At 58.3% G+C, this 15,381-nt stretch overlaps 1 protein-coding gene and 1 long non-coding RNA gene across 10 annotated transcripts in view; both read right to left on the bottom strand.

Moving 5' to 3' along the window:
* Positions 1-632: 632 nt before the first annotated feature.
* On the bottom strand, positions 633-1,258 carry LOC110261251 (uncharacterized). The gene is made up of 3 exons (XR_002345254.2): positions 1,121-1,258; positions 953-1,009; positions 633-762 (listed from the first exon to the last, which is right to left on the bottom strand). It is a non-coding gene; the product is annotated as an uncharacterized LOC110261251 (long non-coding RNA).
* Positions 1,259-9,583: 8,325 nt separating this feature from the next.
* Positions 9,584-15,381, bottom strand: part of HIVEP3 (HIVEP zinc finger 3) — a 494,489-nt gene continuing 488,691 nt past the window's right edge. For 5 of the 9 annotated variants that reach the window (XM_084965421.1, XM_084965423.1, XM_084965422.1 and 2 more), the window contains 2 exons: positions 12,754-13,676; positions 10,685-11,636 (listed from right to left, as the gene is read on the bottom strand). In XM_084965421.1, coding sequence (XP_084821547.1) covers positions 10,827-11,636; positions 12,754-13,676 — 1,733 coding nt within the window. In that variant the 3' untranslated portion in view covers positions 10,685-10,826. Of the gene's footprint in view, positions 11,637-12,753; positions 13,677-15,381 lie in introns of those variants that run through there. The other 4 variants (XR_014808560.1, XM_084965426.1, XM_084965425.1 and 1 more) reach the window with 4 other exon arrangements.

The raw sequence follows: 15,381 nt of genomic DNA, 5'->3' as shown, positions 1-15,381 counted from the left end.
CGACTCGGAGAGGAGCGTGCATCCTTAGACTCAGGATGGATTAGGTGAGCTGGGGCTTGGGCCCTGGGGAGACCCCAGAAGGGACCCATTACTCCCTTTTCTCCGAGCCTTCCCAGGGGTAAGTGGGGAGGACAAGTGGCCAGTCAGGCCAAAGGGGTGATGGGAACGTAAGAACATCTTTCTCGTTCATGAAGGGCCACCACTCCAAAGTCTATGAATAATAAATGATGGAGAGGGCGTGGAGAAAAAAGAACCCTCCTGTACTGATGGTGGGAATGTAAACTGGTGCAGCCACTGTGGGGAATGGAGTGGAAGTTCCTTAGAAAACTAAAATGTAGAGATGCCTTATGATCTAGCAATCCCACTCTGGAGAAAACCCTAATTCAAAAAGATGCATGCACCCCAATGTTCATAGCAACCGCCTTTATAATAGTTAAGACATGGAAGCAATTGTTCATCAGGAGATGACTGGATAAAGGTGATGCAGTTTATATGCACACAATGGAATACTACTCAGCCACGAAAAAGAATGAAATAATGACATTTGCAGCAAGAGGAGGGACCTAGAGATTATCACACTAAGTGAAGTAAGTCAGACAGAGAAAGACAAATGGCATATGAGATCACTCATACGTGGAATCTAAAACAATGATAGAGGGATTTCCCTGCTGGCCTGGTACTTAGGACTCGGCACTTTCACTCATTGAACTTGCGGCCCAGGTTCAATCCCCAGTCGGAAAACTGAGATCCCACATCAAGCCACTGCTCACAGGGGTCAAAGAAAAAAAAGATACAAATGAACTTATTTACAAAACAGAAATAGACTCACAGACACAGACAATAAACTTATAGTTCTGGAGGGGGTAGTGGGGGAGGGGGAAGATAAATTAGGAGTTTGGGATTAATGTAAAAACACTACTGTACATAAAATAGGTAAACAACAAGGACCTACTGTGTAGCAGAGGGAGCTATGCACAATATCTTGTAGTAACCTACAATGGAAAAGAATCTGAAAAAGAAAAATTAGAAAAACACGCACATAACTGAATCCCTTTGAAACTAACACAACATTGTAAATTAACTATTCTTCGATTTACAAAGTTAAAGAAGGGCATCTTACGGAGAGACGGCTCGGCCTGGACCAGACCTGGGCTCCATCACCCCTGCCTCCAGCTGGGATCCCCTTTGCTGCCTAGGTCTCTGCCCCGGTTCTGGCCTCTGCCCTGGCAGAGCTACCTTCCTGACCTTGGGGAGCCCTGGGCCTGGTGCACGTGCACCACAGCCCTGCCTGCCCCCAGGTTGGATTAGGCAGAGTCCGAGGACGTGCCGGGCTAGCAGGATCTCGAGCGGGGCGGGTGCTGGCGCTGGGACTGCCCTGTGCTGGCTCGGGACTGGGCCGAAGCAAAGCCTTGTATGGCTCTGGCAGAGGCGCTCCGCGGCAGCGCCCATTGGCTGGGCTGGCACTCCCAGCCAGGGCTGCCCGGGCCCCAAACCACGGTAACCAGAGCTGCCGGGAGCTGGTGGATTAGCATGGACGCCTGCCCGCCCGCCTGCCCGCCACTGGGGCTGCTCTTTTCCTTTCCTAAAAAGGCAGAGCCAGGCAGGAGAACCGGGCAGGTGAACTGGGGCTCGGGGTAGAGGAGCCATGGGCGGAGTGGCGCAGGTGGCCCTGCTGAGGGAGGGCACAGGAATCCTAGCCCTGGCTGTGGGCCAAGCTCTTCCCGGCTCCGGACGTCACTTTCTCATCTACAAAAGGGGGAAGTTGGCAGCTGGGTCTCCCTAAGTTGGCTGAAGCTGTGACGGGATTGGGGGATATGTCTGCTGGGCACCCCACAACCCCAACCCAGCTTCGAGGACTCCTTGCTGGCACACAGGCCCAGAGTCTCTTTCCATAGAAGACCAACCGGTTTCTGAATGCGGGGGCCTGGTTCTGAGTCCGTGCCCTGCCCCTTACCCCCGACCTTGTGAGCAGCCTCGCCGGCGCCCCATCTTCCTCCTCTACCTGGTGAAGAAGTGACATCTACCGCTGGACCCAGGAGGGCCTCCTGGGCAGACGGCCACGATGCGCCGGCTCAGGACAGCCCCAGCCTGCCCTCCTCTGCTGGCCCTGTCCTTCCTTCGGCTTCTCTCTGCTCATGCCCATCTCAGACGGGCCTGCCGTCTGAGGCTGTCCTGGCAGCACTGGTCTGTCCCTGGGGTCTCCGGAGTGCAGAGAGGGTCCAGGCCTAAGGTGAAAGCCTGACCTCAGATGGGAAGCAGCAAAGGCTTGGCTCAGGTCTGAGCATCGACAGACCGCGGCCCGCATCTTCCTGAGGCTGTGGGTCAGGGGTAACCCAGGTCGGTGGGTTACGGGGTGCGACCTTGGGCTCTGCTCTTGGTCTGTGAAGTGAGGACGTGTGCCCCGCCCTGCCTCCGCCCAAAGGGGGAGCGCTCTGTGGACTCCAGAGCCGCCGCGGGAGGCCTGGCATCGGCCACGTGTGAGTGACCGTGGGCCTCGGCCCTGCGGCGGCTGGAGAGGCTGGTCCTTCTGGGAAGTCATGTGCACCTGCTGTGCTCTCAAGTACTGGCATCCCAGCCTTCCGCGTCAGGCCTGGGGACCCACGTGGCTCTGCTGAGAAGCCAGGCTGCTGCAGGGCAGAAGCCCCACTGGGGCCTGGGCAGAAGGAGGCCAACAGGTTGGGATCCAGGGCTCCCCTGGGGCTCGAGAGGAGAGCGGGGAGCTCGAGGATCCCCCAGGCGCTGCCTGGGAGTCAGGCTGGGGTCAGTCCTCACGCTGCCTCTCGCTGGCTCGGCAGCTTTGGCTCGCGGGGCCCTTTAGAACGTGTGTTTTCTTCTCTAAAAATGGGGGCCATGACCCTCGCTTCTCTGGGTTGTTGTGAGGACTACAAAGAGGGTCGGTGAGATGCTGGATGCAGGGCCTGGCTCTTCTTCTGGGTCTGACTGGGACGCCACTTTCCCACTGCTCTCGGCTGAGACCCCGGCTCTCCTCTAGGGCTTGGTCCCGGGCAGCTGCTCCGTGTCCTTCTAAATCCCAAGATTCTCAGGCCAGGCGCCAGCCCGGCTGCCTTCTGCACCATTATTTTTTTCACGCCCTGTAAAAATCCGGCACTGACGCCATCAGGCCCTGCCCCTCCCCTGTCCTGTTGCTGACATCTGCTCAGCTCTTGGGCACGTCTGATGCTGAGAAGGCCTAGCTTTGTGTGACTGTCCTTAGTGCTATTTATTTCTTTATTTATTGCTTTTTAGGACCACAGTCCCGGCATAGGGAGGTTCCCAGGCGAGGCGTCAAACCAGAGCTGTAGCTGCCGGCCTACACCACAGTCACGGCCACACAGGATCCCAGCCACATCTGTGACTTACACCGCAGCTCACGGCAACACCAGATCCTTAACCCACGGAGTGAGGCCAGGGATTGAACTTGCAACCTCATGGTTCCTAGTCGGATTTGTTTCTGCTGCGCCACGACGGGAACTCCGGTGCTACTTATGTGTATCCCTCTGGAACTTTGGCTGATGAGACGTGAACGGAGGCACGTCTGTCTCCAGGTTAAGCATATTCTATAGCCATGGAGATGTGTCCTTTTTCCACTACGGATTATTACGAAACGTTGAATGTGATTCTCTGTGCTGTGCAGCACGTCCTGGTTTCCCTGTTTTATGCACAGCCTGTCTCTACCATTGGTCCCACTTAAATGAACCCCAATCTCCTCATTTGTCCCTCCCTTCCTCTTCGGTAACTCTAGGTTTGTTTTCTATGTCCGTGAGTCCGTTTCTATTTTGTAAATAAGTTTATGCGTGTCATATATTATTTTATTCATTTATTTATTCATTTGTTTGTTTATTTCGGCTGCACCTGCAACATATGGAAGTTCCAGGGGCGAGAGGTCAAGTCAGAGCTGTAGCTTCTGGCCTGCACCACAGCCACAGCAACACTGGATCCAAGCTACATCTGCAGCCCACACAGCAGGTTCTGGCCACGTCGGATCCTTAACCCACTGAGTAAGGCCAGGAATTGACCCTGCATCCTCACAGATAGTATGTCCGGTTCTTAACCCACTGAGCCACAACGGGAACTCCTATTTGTGTGATATTTTAGATTCCACATATAAGTGATACCGTATGATATTTGTCCTTCTCTGTTTGACTTCCCTCACTCAGTATGATAATTTCTAGGTCCATCCATGTTGCTGCAGATGGTGTGACTTCATTCTTTTTTATGGCTGAGTAGTATTTCATGGTGTATATATGCTACATATTCCTTATCCATTCATCTGTTAAAGGGCATTTAGGTTGCTTCCATGTCTTTGCTATTGTAAATAGGGCCGCTGTGAGCATTGAGCGGCTTGAATATTTTATTTTATTTATTTTATTTTATTTGCTTTTTAGGGCTGCACCCATGCATATGGAGGTTCCCAGGCTAGGGGTTGAATCAGAGCTGTAGCTCTGGCCTGCACCACAGCCACAGCAGTGGGGGATCCGAGCCACATCTTCCACCTACACCACAGCTCATAGCAATGCCAGATCATTAACCCACTGAGCGAGGCCAGGGATTGAACCTGTGTCCTCATGGATGCTAGTCAGATTCGTTAACCACTGAGCCGCGGCGGGAACTCCGAGGTGCACGAATCTTTTTGGCTTGGGGTTTTCTTCCGATATACGCCCAGGAGTAGGATTGCTGGTCTCGTGGTAACTCTGGTTTTACTTTTTCAATGAAACGCCATATCGTTCGCCTTATGCATCTCCTCTTAATCAAGCAGGCCGGAGACTCGCCATCTCCTTGCCATCAGCCCCTCCCCACAACACACTCAGGTCCTCTTCCCAGGACCCCACGCCTCCCTCCAGCTACTTCTCCAGGTCGCCCCTCCCCTCCCCCGCCCAGGCCCTGGGAAAGGTGTCTGGACCTGCTGTCCCCACTTACCCCTCTGCTCAGTCCCCAGCCTGCACCCTCTGCCTCCACCATTCATTCACTCATCGCTTCATCACTAGCAGTGTCTGCGAAGGGCCTCCCGCGTGCCATGTGCCCGGCTAGGCCAGCTTCTCCCTGGGTCAGCCATGCGTCCCTTGCTGCTGAAACAAGCCGGCCTGCTTAGGTTCTTAGTGTTAAATTTCTGGGCAGCATTTCACCCTGAGGGCCCCTCTTGATTACCCATTTGCCTCTTCGTCTGCTCCTGCTCTTGGCCTCCCTCCCTCTGCCCACCCCTGTTCCCAGGCCTTCGAGGCGACCCCAGGCTCACTCTGGACTGGAGCTCCGGTCACTCCTGTAGCAGCAATTGCGGGCCACTGTGACTGAGTAGTTAATGAGGTCATTGCTTGCCTGATGGCCTCCCTGTTAGAGTGTAAGCTCTCTGAGGGCAGGACTGTTTTGCCCTCTGTCCTATCTGACAACTGGTGTCCCACGGGCACTCAGCAGGTCTTTGATGGATAGGAAAGGTGGCGCTCCATACCTGTCTTTTCCATCCTTGGAACTCCAGCACCCCATGCAAAGCCCACTCAGAGGCTATTTGCTGAAGGCTTACTAGGTTCAAGGTTCTCTAAGCCATGCTGTGAACACCGTCTCATTGAATCCTCCCAACAGCCCTCCCCTTTGCAAATCAGGAAAGAGAAAGCCCAGGGAGGTTGAGTACTCAGGCAGTGGTCCAGGCATGTGGGTTGGAAAAAAGTATTCCAGAGTAAGAGCGGGTGGGAAAGGTAAGGTTGTGGAGATAAGACCTGCTGCTAGTGCAGCGGGAAGACTTCCTGATAAGCAGGCGACCCGACCCCGATCACGTGGTCGTGTCTGTTCTTAGGGCCCAGGGAGAGAGGAGAGGCCTCATGAGACACCTGCTGACTGCAGATTGGTTGGGGAAGAGGGCGTCTTCTGATGTCCTTGCTGCTCGGCTGGGGGCATATAAGGCCCCTTTGGGGTCGGGAGAATGGTGGGCCACCTGCCGTTCCTGGTAGGAGAAGGACCAAGTGGGACAGGTTGCTCAAGGCGGGGGAAGGGGCATTTCAATGAGACGGGCGGGGCAACGAGGAGGCTCTGGCAGTTTTGTCTTGGCCAGAGGCTTTGAGCTCTGTCTCCATCAGGAGGCCTTGAAATCCCACAATGTGCCCAATGCCATGATCAGATTCCCGGCCTTGCTTTGTAATGCGCTGAAGGGCAGCCCTTCAAGAATAAGTCTACGTCGTAACCCCTGGAACCTGTGAGTGAGACCTTATTTGGAAAAGGAGTTTTGCAGATATAATTAAGGTAAAGATCTCAAGATGAGATCCCCCTGGATGAGGGTGGGCCCCAAATCCAACGATGAGGGTCCTTAGAAGAAACACAGGGCGAAGACAGCAACACAAAGACAGAGGCAGACATGGGCAGGGTGCAGCCACAAGCCCGGGGGGGCCAAGGATTGCCTGCAGCCCCCAGAGGCTAGGAGAGAGGCGTGGAACAGAGACTCCCTCGGCCCCCAGCTCCCCCCTCCCGAACAAAACAACACCTTGACTACAGGCTTCTGGCCTCCAGAAACGTGAGCGCATACATTTCTGCTGTTTGATGCTACCAGTTTGTGAATTTGTTATGGCCGCCCAGGGCAACGCATACAGACCCCAAACCACATGGCAAGGTTCCCATGCCTCTTGCCAGGCCTGGAAGGGAGGGGCCCCTTGAATCTCAGGCTGTGTGACTATGGCCTGGTCACTTGCCTTCTCTGGGCCTGAGTTCTCTGTAGCAAAAGAAGCACTCGGGACGCCAAGCGTCCCTCTGATTCTGACATTCTACAGCCCTAAGAAAAACCACGAGCCAGGCAAGCAGGCCTCTGTTGGGATTTTCAAATTTATTCCAACGTGCTGTTTTTTTTAAAAAATATCCTCAGGCTGAACACTCAGCCAGAACTGTAATAAAGGCAATTATTATACTTGTAAAAACTTCTCATTCACAGTACGGATGTCATTTACAACGAAGGTCACACACATCAATACGGAGCAGTTTTTTCCTTTGTACATCAGACTCTGTGCTTTAGACCTGCAGGATTTTTTGTTGAGTTTTTTTTTTTCTTTTGCACTGATATATACCATACCGATATTGCAAGATGCAAGTGTAGAAACTGGCGTTTAAATAAAGTTACAGGCAAACCTACCCCATCCCAGTGTGGTTGCTGTACATGTATCCACAGCACGCGTTTTGGAATGTATTGCCATATTTAAGAACATAGAAACTCCCTACAGACAACTTCACGTACAGAATACGTACACCTCGGGGAACAAAAAGGCAAATATTTATCTTACAGAGAGTCTGTATCTTACATTCGCCTGCACATTTCTTTTTTTTCTCCGTTTCTTTGCTCTTCCTCGTTGAACACTAGGTTTGGTAAAGTGATCCTAAAAGCCGGAGCGGTTTTCCAGTGGAAAGCGGATGGGATTCGAGACACGGAAGCGGAGTTGGGGGACCAGGCCTGTGGGTATTTCTCCCCTCGGTCAGGGCTGCACATGTGTCTCCAAGGACGGCGGCCCGAGCAGAATTTTTTGCTTCAAAGAGGATGTGTCTGGAGAAAGGGCTAGAGAGCCATTCAGCTCAGCAGTATTGCTTGTTCCTATTCAAGAGGGCGGCGAGAAGACGGAGCGGCGGGGCTTGAGGGACCTGGAAACGAATTCGTTCAGACTTTTCCCCGCAGAGGGTGGCGGAGGGGCTGCTGGGTCTGGAAGTTGGGGGGATGGAGAGGTGGGAGAGTGGGCAGGGGGCGGCCGTCCGCCTCCTGGAGGGTCTCCGTGGTGGGGCCGTGGTTGGGGGAGGGCAAGGGGCTGGGGCTTTGGTAAAAGGTAACTCGGGGAGGAACGGGGGTGGTACCCAGAAGGACCCCGAGCCTGCCCAGGGTCAAGGGCATCCTGGAGTGTAGGCCAGGGGCCAGGGGGCTTGGAATCCCTAACAGAAGACAAGGCTGGCTCTGAAACCTCAGCAGGTGGGTCAGCCCCCCCGCCAGCCCCCGCCCCCTGAGGGCCAGCGCAGGCCCGAACCAGGGAATGGCCACCTCAAACATTTCAACATAGCACACGACAGGTGTCTGTGCCACCAAGTCAGCCCTGCTTCCTCTACCACGTCCCCAACTGGGACAGAGGGTCACAGTCAGGCTAGAAAGGCACGAGGAGCGGAGCAGGGCAGGGGCCTGCGGAGGGCACGGAGCGAGTCTTCTTCCACACTGGGAAGGGGTGCCTGAGGGTGGGGGAGCAGGAACAGAGTCTGGCAGAGGGGGTTAGAGCCATGCCCCGGGACACGCGGCCCTGGCTGGTGGCACCAGTTCCATGTCTCTGGGCAACTGCACGGGGAAGCAGCCCTTTGATCAGAATGCGTGCATATCGTGTACCTGTCATTGAGAAACGGGTCCCCAGTGACTCCTGGCCTGGGCCTGGGAGCCCGAGTGGCCATGAGGCCTCTCCCTGGCTGGCCACACCGTCTCTGGCTAGGCCTCCAGGAAGGAAGGGCTGTCTGAGCCGGTGGGGTGGGGTGGGGTGGGGGGGGGCGGGGGGGGCGGGGGGGAGAGCTGGGGGGAGGGCGTGGCTGCCCCCCAGGTCAGGGTCTAGTCTAGCAGAGCTCCCTGTCTGCCGTTTTGCAGGCCTGGGACTGAAAGAGCTTGCCGAGGAAGATTTCAAACCTGGGCTGAAACAGGGCTCTTTATCCAGCTCCGGGCCTCAGGGTTGGAAGTCTCTAGCCCTTGGGTAGCCCCCCGGGGTGGGGCTAAAAGGCGAGGGTGAGGAAAGCCCTGGCCTCTGGCCTTGGCTGTGATGCCCCGGGCTCCTTCCCGCTCCCTGCCAGGCCAAATCAGTGCCAGTATGGCCTTCTTCCAGGGAGTCCGAGAACCCCAGCCTCTAGGTCAGGCAGCTGGGAAGTGCTGGCTGGAGCCCAGAGCACCCCCAGGGAGGCCCTTCCTATGGCCCCGTTTTTATCTTGGCCAAAGGGAAATGAGCTGGGCGGTGGGCTGGCGGCTGACCTGTGGCTGGTTTGGCCTCGCAGCAGAGGCCAAGAACAGAAAGGCCCTGAACTGGCCAAAAAGGCGATTGTGCCCGAGGGTGGGAGCTCACGGAAGTGCCTCGACCCTCCGCATCGTACGGCATCCTGGCCACACAACTTCCACGGCCCAGGAGCCCCCTTTGGGCACAGGATTCAAAGAGCCTGGCTGAGTACGGCAGCCTGGCCAAGGCGGTTCCTGCTCTGCGGCCTTAGCACCTAGCCTGGCGGGGCCGTGACTGTGTCCCTGGGCCTCCCCCCTGGTGGAAATGAAAGGAAATAATTTCTGGAGGCTGGGGAAACACCCGCCAATCCCAGGGCTGGGTAAATGAGCTCCATCTTTCAACTTGGATTTTTAATTTCTAGTCATGTTCCTTTTCTTCTTTTTCCTTCTTTTTTTCTTTTTTTACAAAGTAGGTTTTTGCCCCAGGAAACACAAGGCAGCCTCATGAAGGAGGGGCTGGGGATGAGGAAGGAGGCACTAGCTCTGACTGACTGCTTTGGAGAAAAATTCAAATGACCTTGGACAACAGGTAGCTAGGGAAAGTAGCAAACAGCATTCGCTTGCTTGCTTGCTTTCCTTCTTTCTTTCTTTCCTTCTTTCTATATGTTCTTATTTTTTTGGAAAGAGGTTTCAGCCAACCAATAGGAGGCCTGGGCAGTTCCCACCAGTCATGGTTTTGGGTACTCCCTGGGGGTAGCAGAGGCCTGACAGTGTGTGGGGTGGGGACAGGGGGACCGGTTCTGCTGCAAAGAGTTCCAGAAAGAGATCCCTGCAAACTTCTTGTGCCAATCACTGGAAAAGCCCAGCCCTGGAGGAAATAGAGCCCTTTGTACCCCAGGGACCAAATGTGAAATGAAGCCCAAGCCTGGCCCCAGGAATGGCAAGGCGATGCACCTTGGATCTTGACCCCAGGGGGTTGGGCGGGCCCTGACACTTCAGCCTGGAGGATCGTTTCTAGAACAAGGAAGGCAGCCAATGGCTGGGGCCCTGAGCGCAAGGCCCAGGTCAGACGCTTAGGAACCAGGAGATGGATGGCCAAGACGCCTTTCCCAGCGGGGGTGGGGTGGGGTGCAGAGCGGAGGCAGGGGGCTTTGTCTACTGGTCAAGCGCCAGGATGGGATCACCGACTCAGAACCACCCCCGCCCCCGCCCCCGTTCCGTGTCTGGAAGCTCCTACTCACTACCCGCCCCAAATATGTGGTGTTGGAATCCTAGGAACCTTCACCTTTTCTTCAAGCAGGAAAAGCAAGTTGGAGTTTTCTGGGTCTGCTCGTGGAGTCTCCCCGCCCGTCCCTCTGTCCCGGGCCGCTGGCCCTTCTGCTGGCAGCCAGGGGTGGCCACTAAGCTGAGGTGGGCTAAAGCAGCAATAAACAGGAACCATAAACATGTGTACATAGGAGCGCTTGCTTTTACATTTAATTATATGTTTTTAGAAGTTTCTTTTTTTTTTTTTCTCTCTCAGTGCATCCCATTTCTCTCAGCAAATGACCGCCTCTTGCCAGCCTTGGGGGTCGGGGGGGTGGTGGTGGCGGCTGCCACCGCAGTGGCCCAGGATGAGGCCCCACCTCACCTAAAATATTCACAGCCTCCAACTCATCAGCGGGCTCTTTGATGTTTGGTGTGTGTGTGTGTGGGTGTTTGTTTCTTTTCAAGCAACAAAAGGTACTAGAAAAAGGCACAGGTCACTGCATACGTGGTGGGAAGATCAGACAGGTGGGGGCTGAGCAGAAGCTGCTTGGACAGATCCACAGATGGGCCGGGAGCCGCGCCGCGAGATGCTGCCAGGGAGGCGGGCTGGAAACGTCCGTGGCCGAACCCGGGAAGCCGCAGGTGCAGAAGCGGGCGGTCGGGGAGGCTAAGGGCCCCGGGGCGCTGGGTCCTCAGGCTGGCGCGGGGGGGCCCCGGGGCCCCCACTTCCTGAGGGCTCGGGGGAGCTCTGGCTGGTCCTGGGGTCCCCCGAGAGGTTCCTCCTCCGGGCTGGGAAGCGGGCAGCGGCCTCGGCCAGGCAGCCCACCGAGCTGCTGCGGTCCAGCGGCGGCGGGGCACAGGCCGCGGGCCGGGCGGGCGCGAGCGGCGGCGACTCCAGCCGGGGGCTCCGGGGCCCCGGGCGGCGGCCCTGGGGCGGCCGGGGCGACGCCTCCGGCGGGGTGCGGGCGCGGTGCGCGGGCTCTGCGGGCCCCTCGGGGCCCCGGGGCTCCCAGCGGGGCGGTCCGCGGGGGCCCCCGCTCGTCCGCCCCCTCTCCTGGGGGCAGTCCCCGGCCTCCAGCTCCGAGGAAAGGGTGAATTTGGAGACCTTGGCCACGGGGGACACGGAGGCCGATGAGCTCTCGGTGGGACTCCCGCGGCCTCGCTCCTGGGCCTCGCGGGCGCCCGTCAGGTCGCTGCCGCCCCCGGAGAAGCCGCTGATCCAGGCGGCGCGGGGCCCGGGCAGCAGGGCAGGGTGGGCCCCGGGCCGGGCCTGCACCATCTGGATCCCGCCGATGGGAATCAGGGGGCACGGGGCGCGGGCCAGGTGCCGCGAGTGCAGAGGCAGGTGGCTGAAGAGGTTCTCCTCCGTGCGGGCCGGGCCGTGGCCGTGGAAGTCGTGCGGGGCCGAGAAGGGGCGCGCGGAGAGAGGATGGGCGGGGCCCGGAGACCCGGAGGGACTTGGCGACTCGGCCTTCTGCTGGGGTCAGAAAACAAGACAGGGTGAGGCACGGCTCTGTGCTGGGCACAGAGAGCCCCGAGGCGCCGGGATGAGGAGGCCACGGGCTGCGATCACTGAGCAAGGCCCGGCGGAGCGGGAGCCAGTCCAAAGCCCCCACCCACAGCGGCACGGGTGCAGTGCCCGCCCCGGAGAGCGCGGTCCCCAGCCCTCCAGGGACCGTGAGCACACGCAGGACCTATGGACCCCATGCTTCCGGCCAGCCCGTCCGTCTTCGGAGGACGGGGGCTTCTTGGCCGCCATGCACCTGCCCTTGGTCTTAGTTCTGCTGCTTTTCCTGTTTCTCAAAGGGTAGCGACCCAGCTTTGCCCACTCTGGATTCCTGACCTCTTCCCACCACCAGGAGTTTTAACGTGACTCCACAATTAAAAATCAAGTTAAGATTCCTAGATTGTGCCCCCCCCTCCCCCCGCCCCGGGAGCTTGAATCTCTGAGTGAGGCTGCTGACGCTGCTGGGGGTGGGTGGCGATGTTGGCTCGTGACACCCTGGTGACAGAAAAGGTGTGGATGACGATGGCGGTATCCGTGCCGGGGGTCAGAACAGCGATGGTGGCAGGGACGGTGTTGGACGGTGATGGTGACAAGAGGGATCAAGCTGACGGGGTGGCAGTGATGGCGTGCTGGGATGTCGGGATGGCGCGAGTGACGGTGACAGGACAGTGGTGGTGACAGGGACGGTGCTGGCCGTGAGGGTGCGATGGCAGTGCTGCTGGAGAGGCAGTGACTTTGCTTGAGCTCTGCCGTCTGCCCACAGCACACGCGGGGATGCGGTCAGGTGGGAAGAAATGGCACAAGGATGTGCACCTCCTGCCAAGGCCATGCTGCTCGGAAGCGGCAGAACCTGAACTTCATCCTGGGCATCCAGCTCCAGGGTCCGTGCTCCGCTGCTTCTGAGGCTGAACTCACGGCTTCCAGGCACCCAGCACGGCCCCTGGCGTAGGTCACGTCTGCTGAGTTACTGGTGACCGGTGGGCTGGCTGGGGGGCTGCTCCGGGGAGGGGAGAGATGGTCGCCCCCCGCCCGCCCGCTGACGAGAAGTGGCCCAGCCCTTCTGGGAGGGGTGGGGGCAGGAACTCACCCACGTGGAGGTGCAGGTCTCCGCTGGGCTTCTGCCGAGAAGCTTGTGAGGTAGAGGCGCGGGCAGGTAGAGAGCCCGTGGGGCCAGCCCTGAGCCTGGGCCACGCTCGCCCGCCGAGGGGCTACCCGGCCCTGCCAAGGCCCACTTCCCTGGCAGCGCTGACAGTGGCGGTGACTCAGCCTGGCCTGGAGACCATCTTCTGGGGGGTGAGTGTCTGGGGGGGCTTAGGACTGCGGCGCCCTCCCGTTCGGGGGGCAGGTGCGCTCGAGGGGACAGTTCCCTCTCCGGGGGGTGGGGGGTGAGAGGCGACAGTTGGAGTCTCGGAGACCCACAGTGGGGAGGGCTCCTCTGGGGGCCGGGCGGGCTTGGGACTGAGACCTGTGGCTCTCGGGCCGGTGAGTGTCGCTGGGGAGATGAGTCGCTTTGGGTTAGTGAGTGTTTGGGGGCAAGCGGTGGGCAGCCGCCTGCTTCTTTGCTGGGGGACCACGGTCTTCGTGGGGACACGGCCTGGGAGCTCAGGGCCGAGCCTGTGTCCTTCTCCATGGGGCCTGACGGGGTAGGTCGCAGCTGGCGGAGGCACAGGGCGCGTTGGCTGGACGTGGAGCAGCTACCCCCTGCCAAGCGCTCAGCTTCCGAGACTGAGCTGCCCCGCGTGGCCTGGTTGCCAGAGGTGACATCTGCAGGCTGAGGGCCCCGGACAGGTGAAGCGTCTGCCGGCAGCGTGGCCGGTGGGCCGGGCGGGGGTGCCTCCGAGGCGGCGGGGCCCGATGGTTCGTCCTGACTCTCCTCCTCCTCCTCCTCCTCCTCGTCCTCGTCCAGGTCCGAGTCCGAGTCCGAGTCCTCCAGGTCTGCAAACTGGTGCTCCGCCACGGCCTCTGCGCCCTCTCGCCCTTCCGAGTCCTGGAACGGGTCCTCACTGGTTCCTGGCGGCAGACATGGGAGACCGAGGTCACGGCCGGCCCCAGGCGGCGCTGCTCCACGTGCCAGCATCCCAGTCTGGAAACTGGGCCTGACAGCCACGCCAGGGGCACAGGATGGTGGAAGGGGTGGGGGCTGGGAGGGACACGGGGACACTGTGCCAATAATCACAGTGGACCAAGGTCACCTTGTCACAACCATGTGTCAACTTCTGTCCTGGGGCCTGCATGTGTACTAACTCCCTTGGTCCTCAAGCAATCCTGCCAGGTCGGCTCTATTCTTATCTTCCTGTTACAGACGAAGGAAGCAAGGTGAGAGTTTACCTCGCTTGCCCAGGTAAGGGAGGAAGCCGAGCTGGACTGAACCACAGCACACGAGACAAGTCTTTCGCTGCTGTTGGTCGTGTTCAGTGCTGGCTCCACCGTGAGCACGTTAACTCAGCCTGCTGTGCCTCGGTGTCTTGCTTTGGGCAATGAACGCAATCGTCTCACTCACAGGATTTGCCAGGAGGAGTAAACACACGCCTGGCACACAGCAAGGGCTCACATAATTACAGCCACACTTCATGCGTTCAGGAAGAAGTCTCTTCTTCTGGGACCCAGCAGCCATGCTGGCTGGTCCAGCAGCACTGGGCTTGATCAGTTTACCCTGTGGCCAGGCTGCTGCTGGTGGGGGGGGTTGGGCGAAGCCAGCCTCAGTCTGCAGAGCAGGGCCCCATCCCTGCAGCTTTTGTTCAGAGAAGATGTTTGCGGCCCTCGCGGGACCCCTGCTGCTCCCCACTTGGGGTGGGGAGTGGAGCTCGGAAACAGGAGCCTCCTGGTCTGGCTTCTGGTGGGGCAGCCCCAGCCAGCTAGGTCGTCTCTAGTAGGACACGGGTCTAGTTTGGGCATCTGTGAAATGGGCAGCAATCAGCTCCACTAACATCTCGCCCACCTGGCAGGCTCCTGAGGGTTTGGGTCCTACTGGCTCATCACTAAGCTCCCATCAGCATCCGCTCCACTAGTGACCAAGAAGACTGGACACACAAGCCGGCTCAGGCCACCGGTGCGACCAGGCTTCTGGACCCGACCATGCTGAGCTGCCCCAGGGCCAGAGAGCCTAGCATTTGTGCTTCCCAACAGCGCATCACAGGGCAGTCGGGTGCATGAGATGGACGACAGTCAGCATGCAAGAGGGAGGGCACAAACCATGGGGTGGAGCTGGAGCTGGCAGGTGAATGGAGGGCCGTGGGGTCAAGGGCATGGCCTCCTGGCAGCTGGGAGCAGAGCGATGAGAGAGGGGAAGGGACTGAGTGTCGGGAAGGGAGTGGGGATGGTGACGGGTGCAAAACGCGCCAGGAAGTTTTGCGCAGGCTCTTACTTCCCTGCTTTAGACTTTCTGGGGCTACTTCGGCCCCAGGAGTCCTCCCTGCCTCACCTCTTTTACAGTTGGGGAAAACCAGGTCCAGAGGAGGTAACCTCCCCAAGACCACCCAGGAAGGAGTGACCAAGTCAGGCTAAGGTCTACGACCCCTGCATTATTACACCACCAGTTTTATTTTTTTTTTCTCTCTTTTTTTTAGGGCCCACCTGCAGCATGTGGAAGTTCCCAAGCCAGGGGTCGAATCGGAGCTACACCACAGCCACAGCAACACCAGATCCGAACCACAGCTGCGACCTACGCTGCAGCTTGTGGCAACGCTGGATCCTTAACTCACTGAGCAAGTCTGGG

The sequence above is a fragment of the Sus scrofa genome, chromosome 6 (genome assembly GCF_054392235.1).
Source record: "Sus scrofa isolate SSC_HxYL_T2T_F1_AM1 chromosome 6, Sscrofa_HxYL_maternal_Yorkshire_Landrace_v2.0, whole genome shotgun sequence".
Classification (NCBI taxonomy): Eukaryota; Metazoa; Chordata; class Mammalia; order Artiodactyla; family Suidae; genus Sus; species Sus scrofa.
The sequence above is the reverse complement of the archived record's forward strand: the minus strand, read 5'-3'. Positions and strand labels throughout refer to the sequence as shown.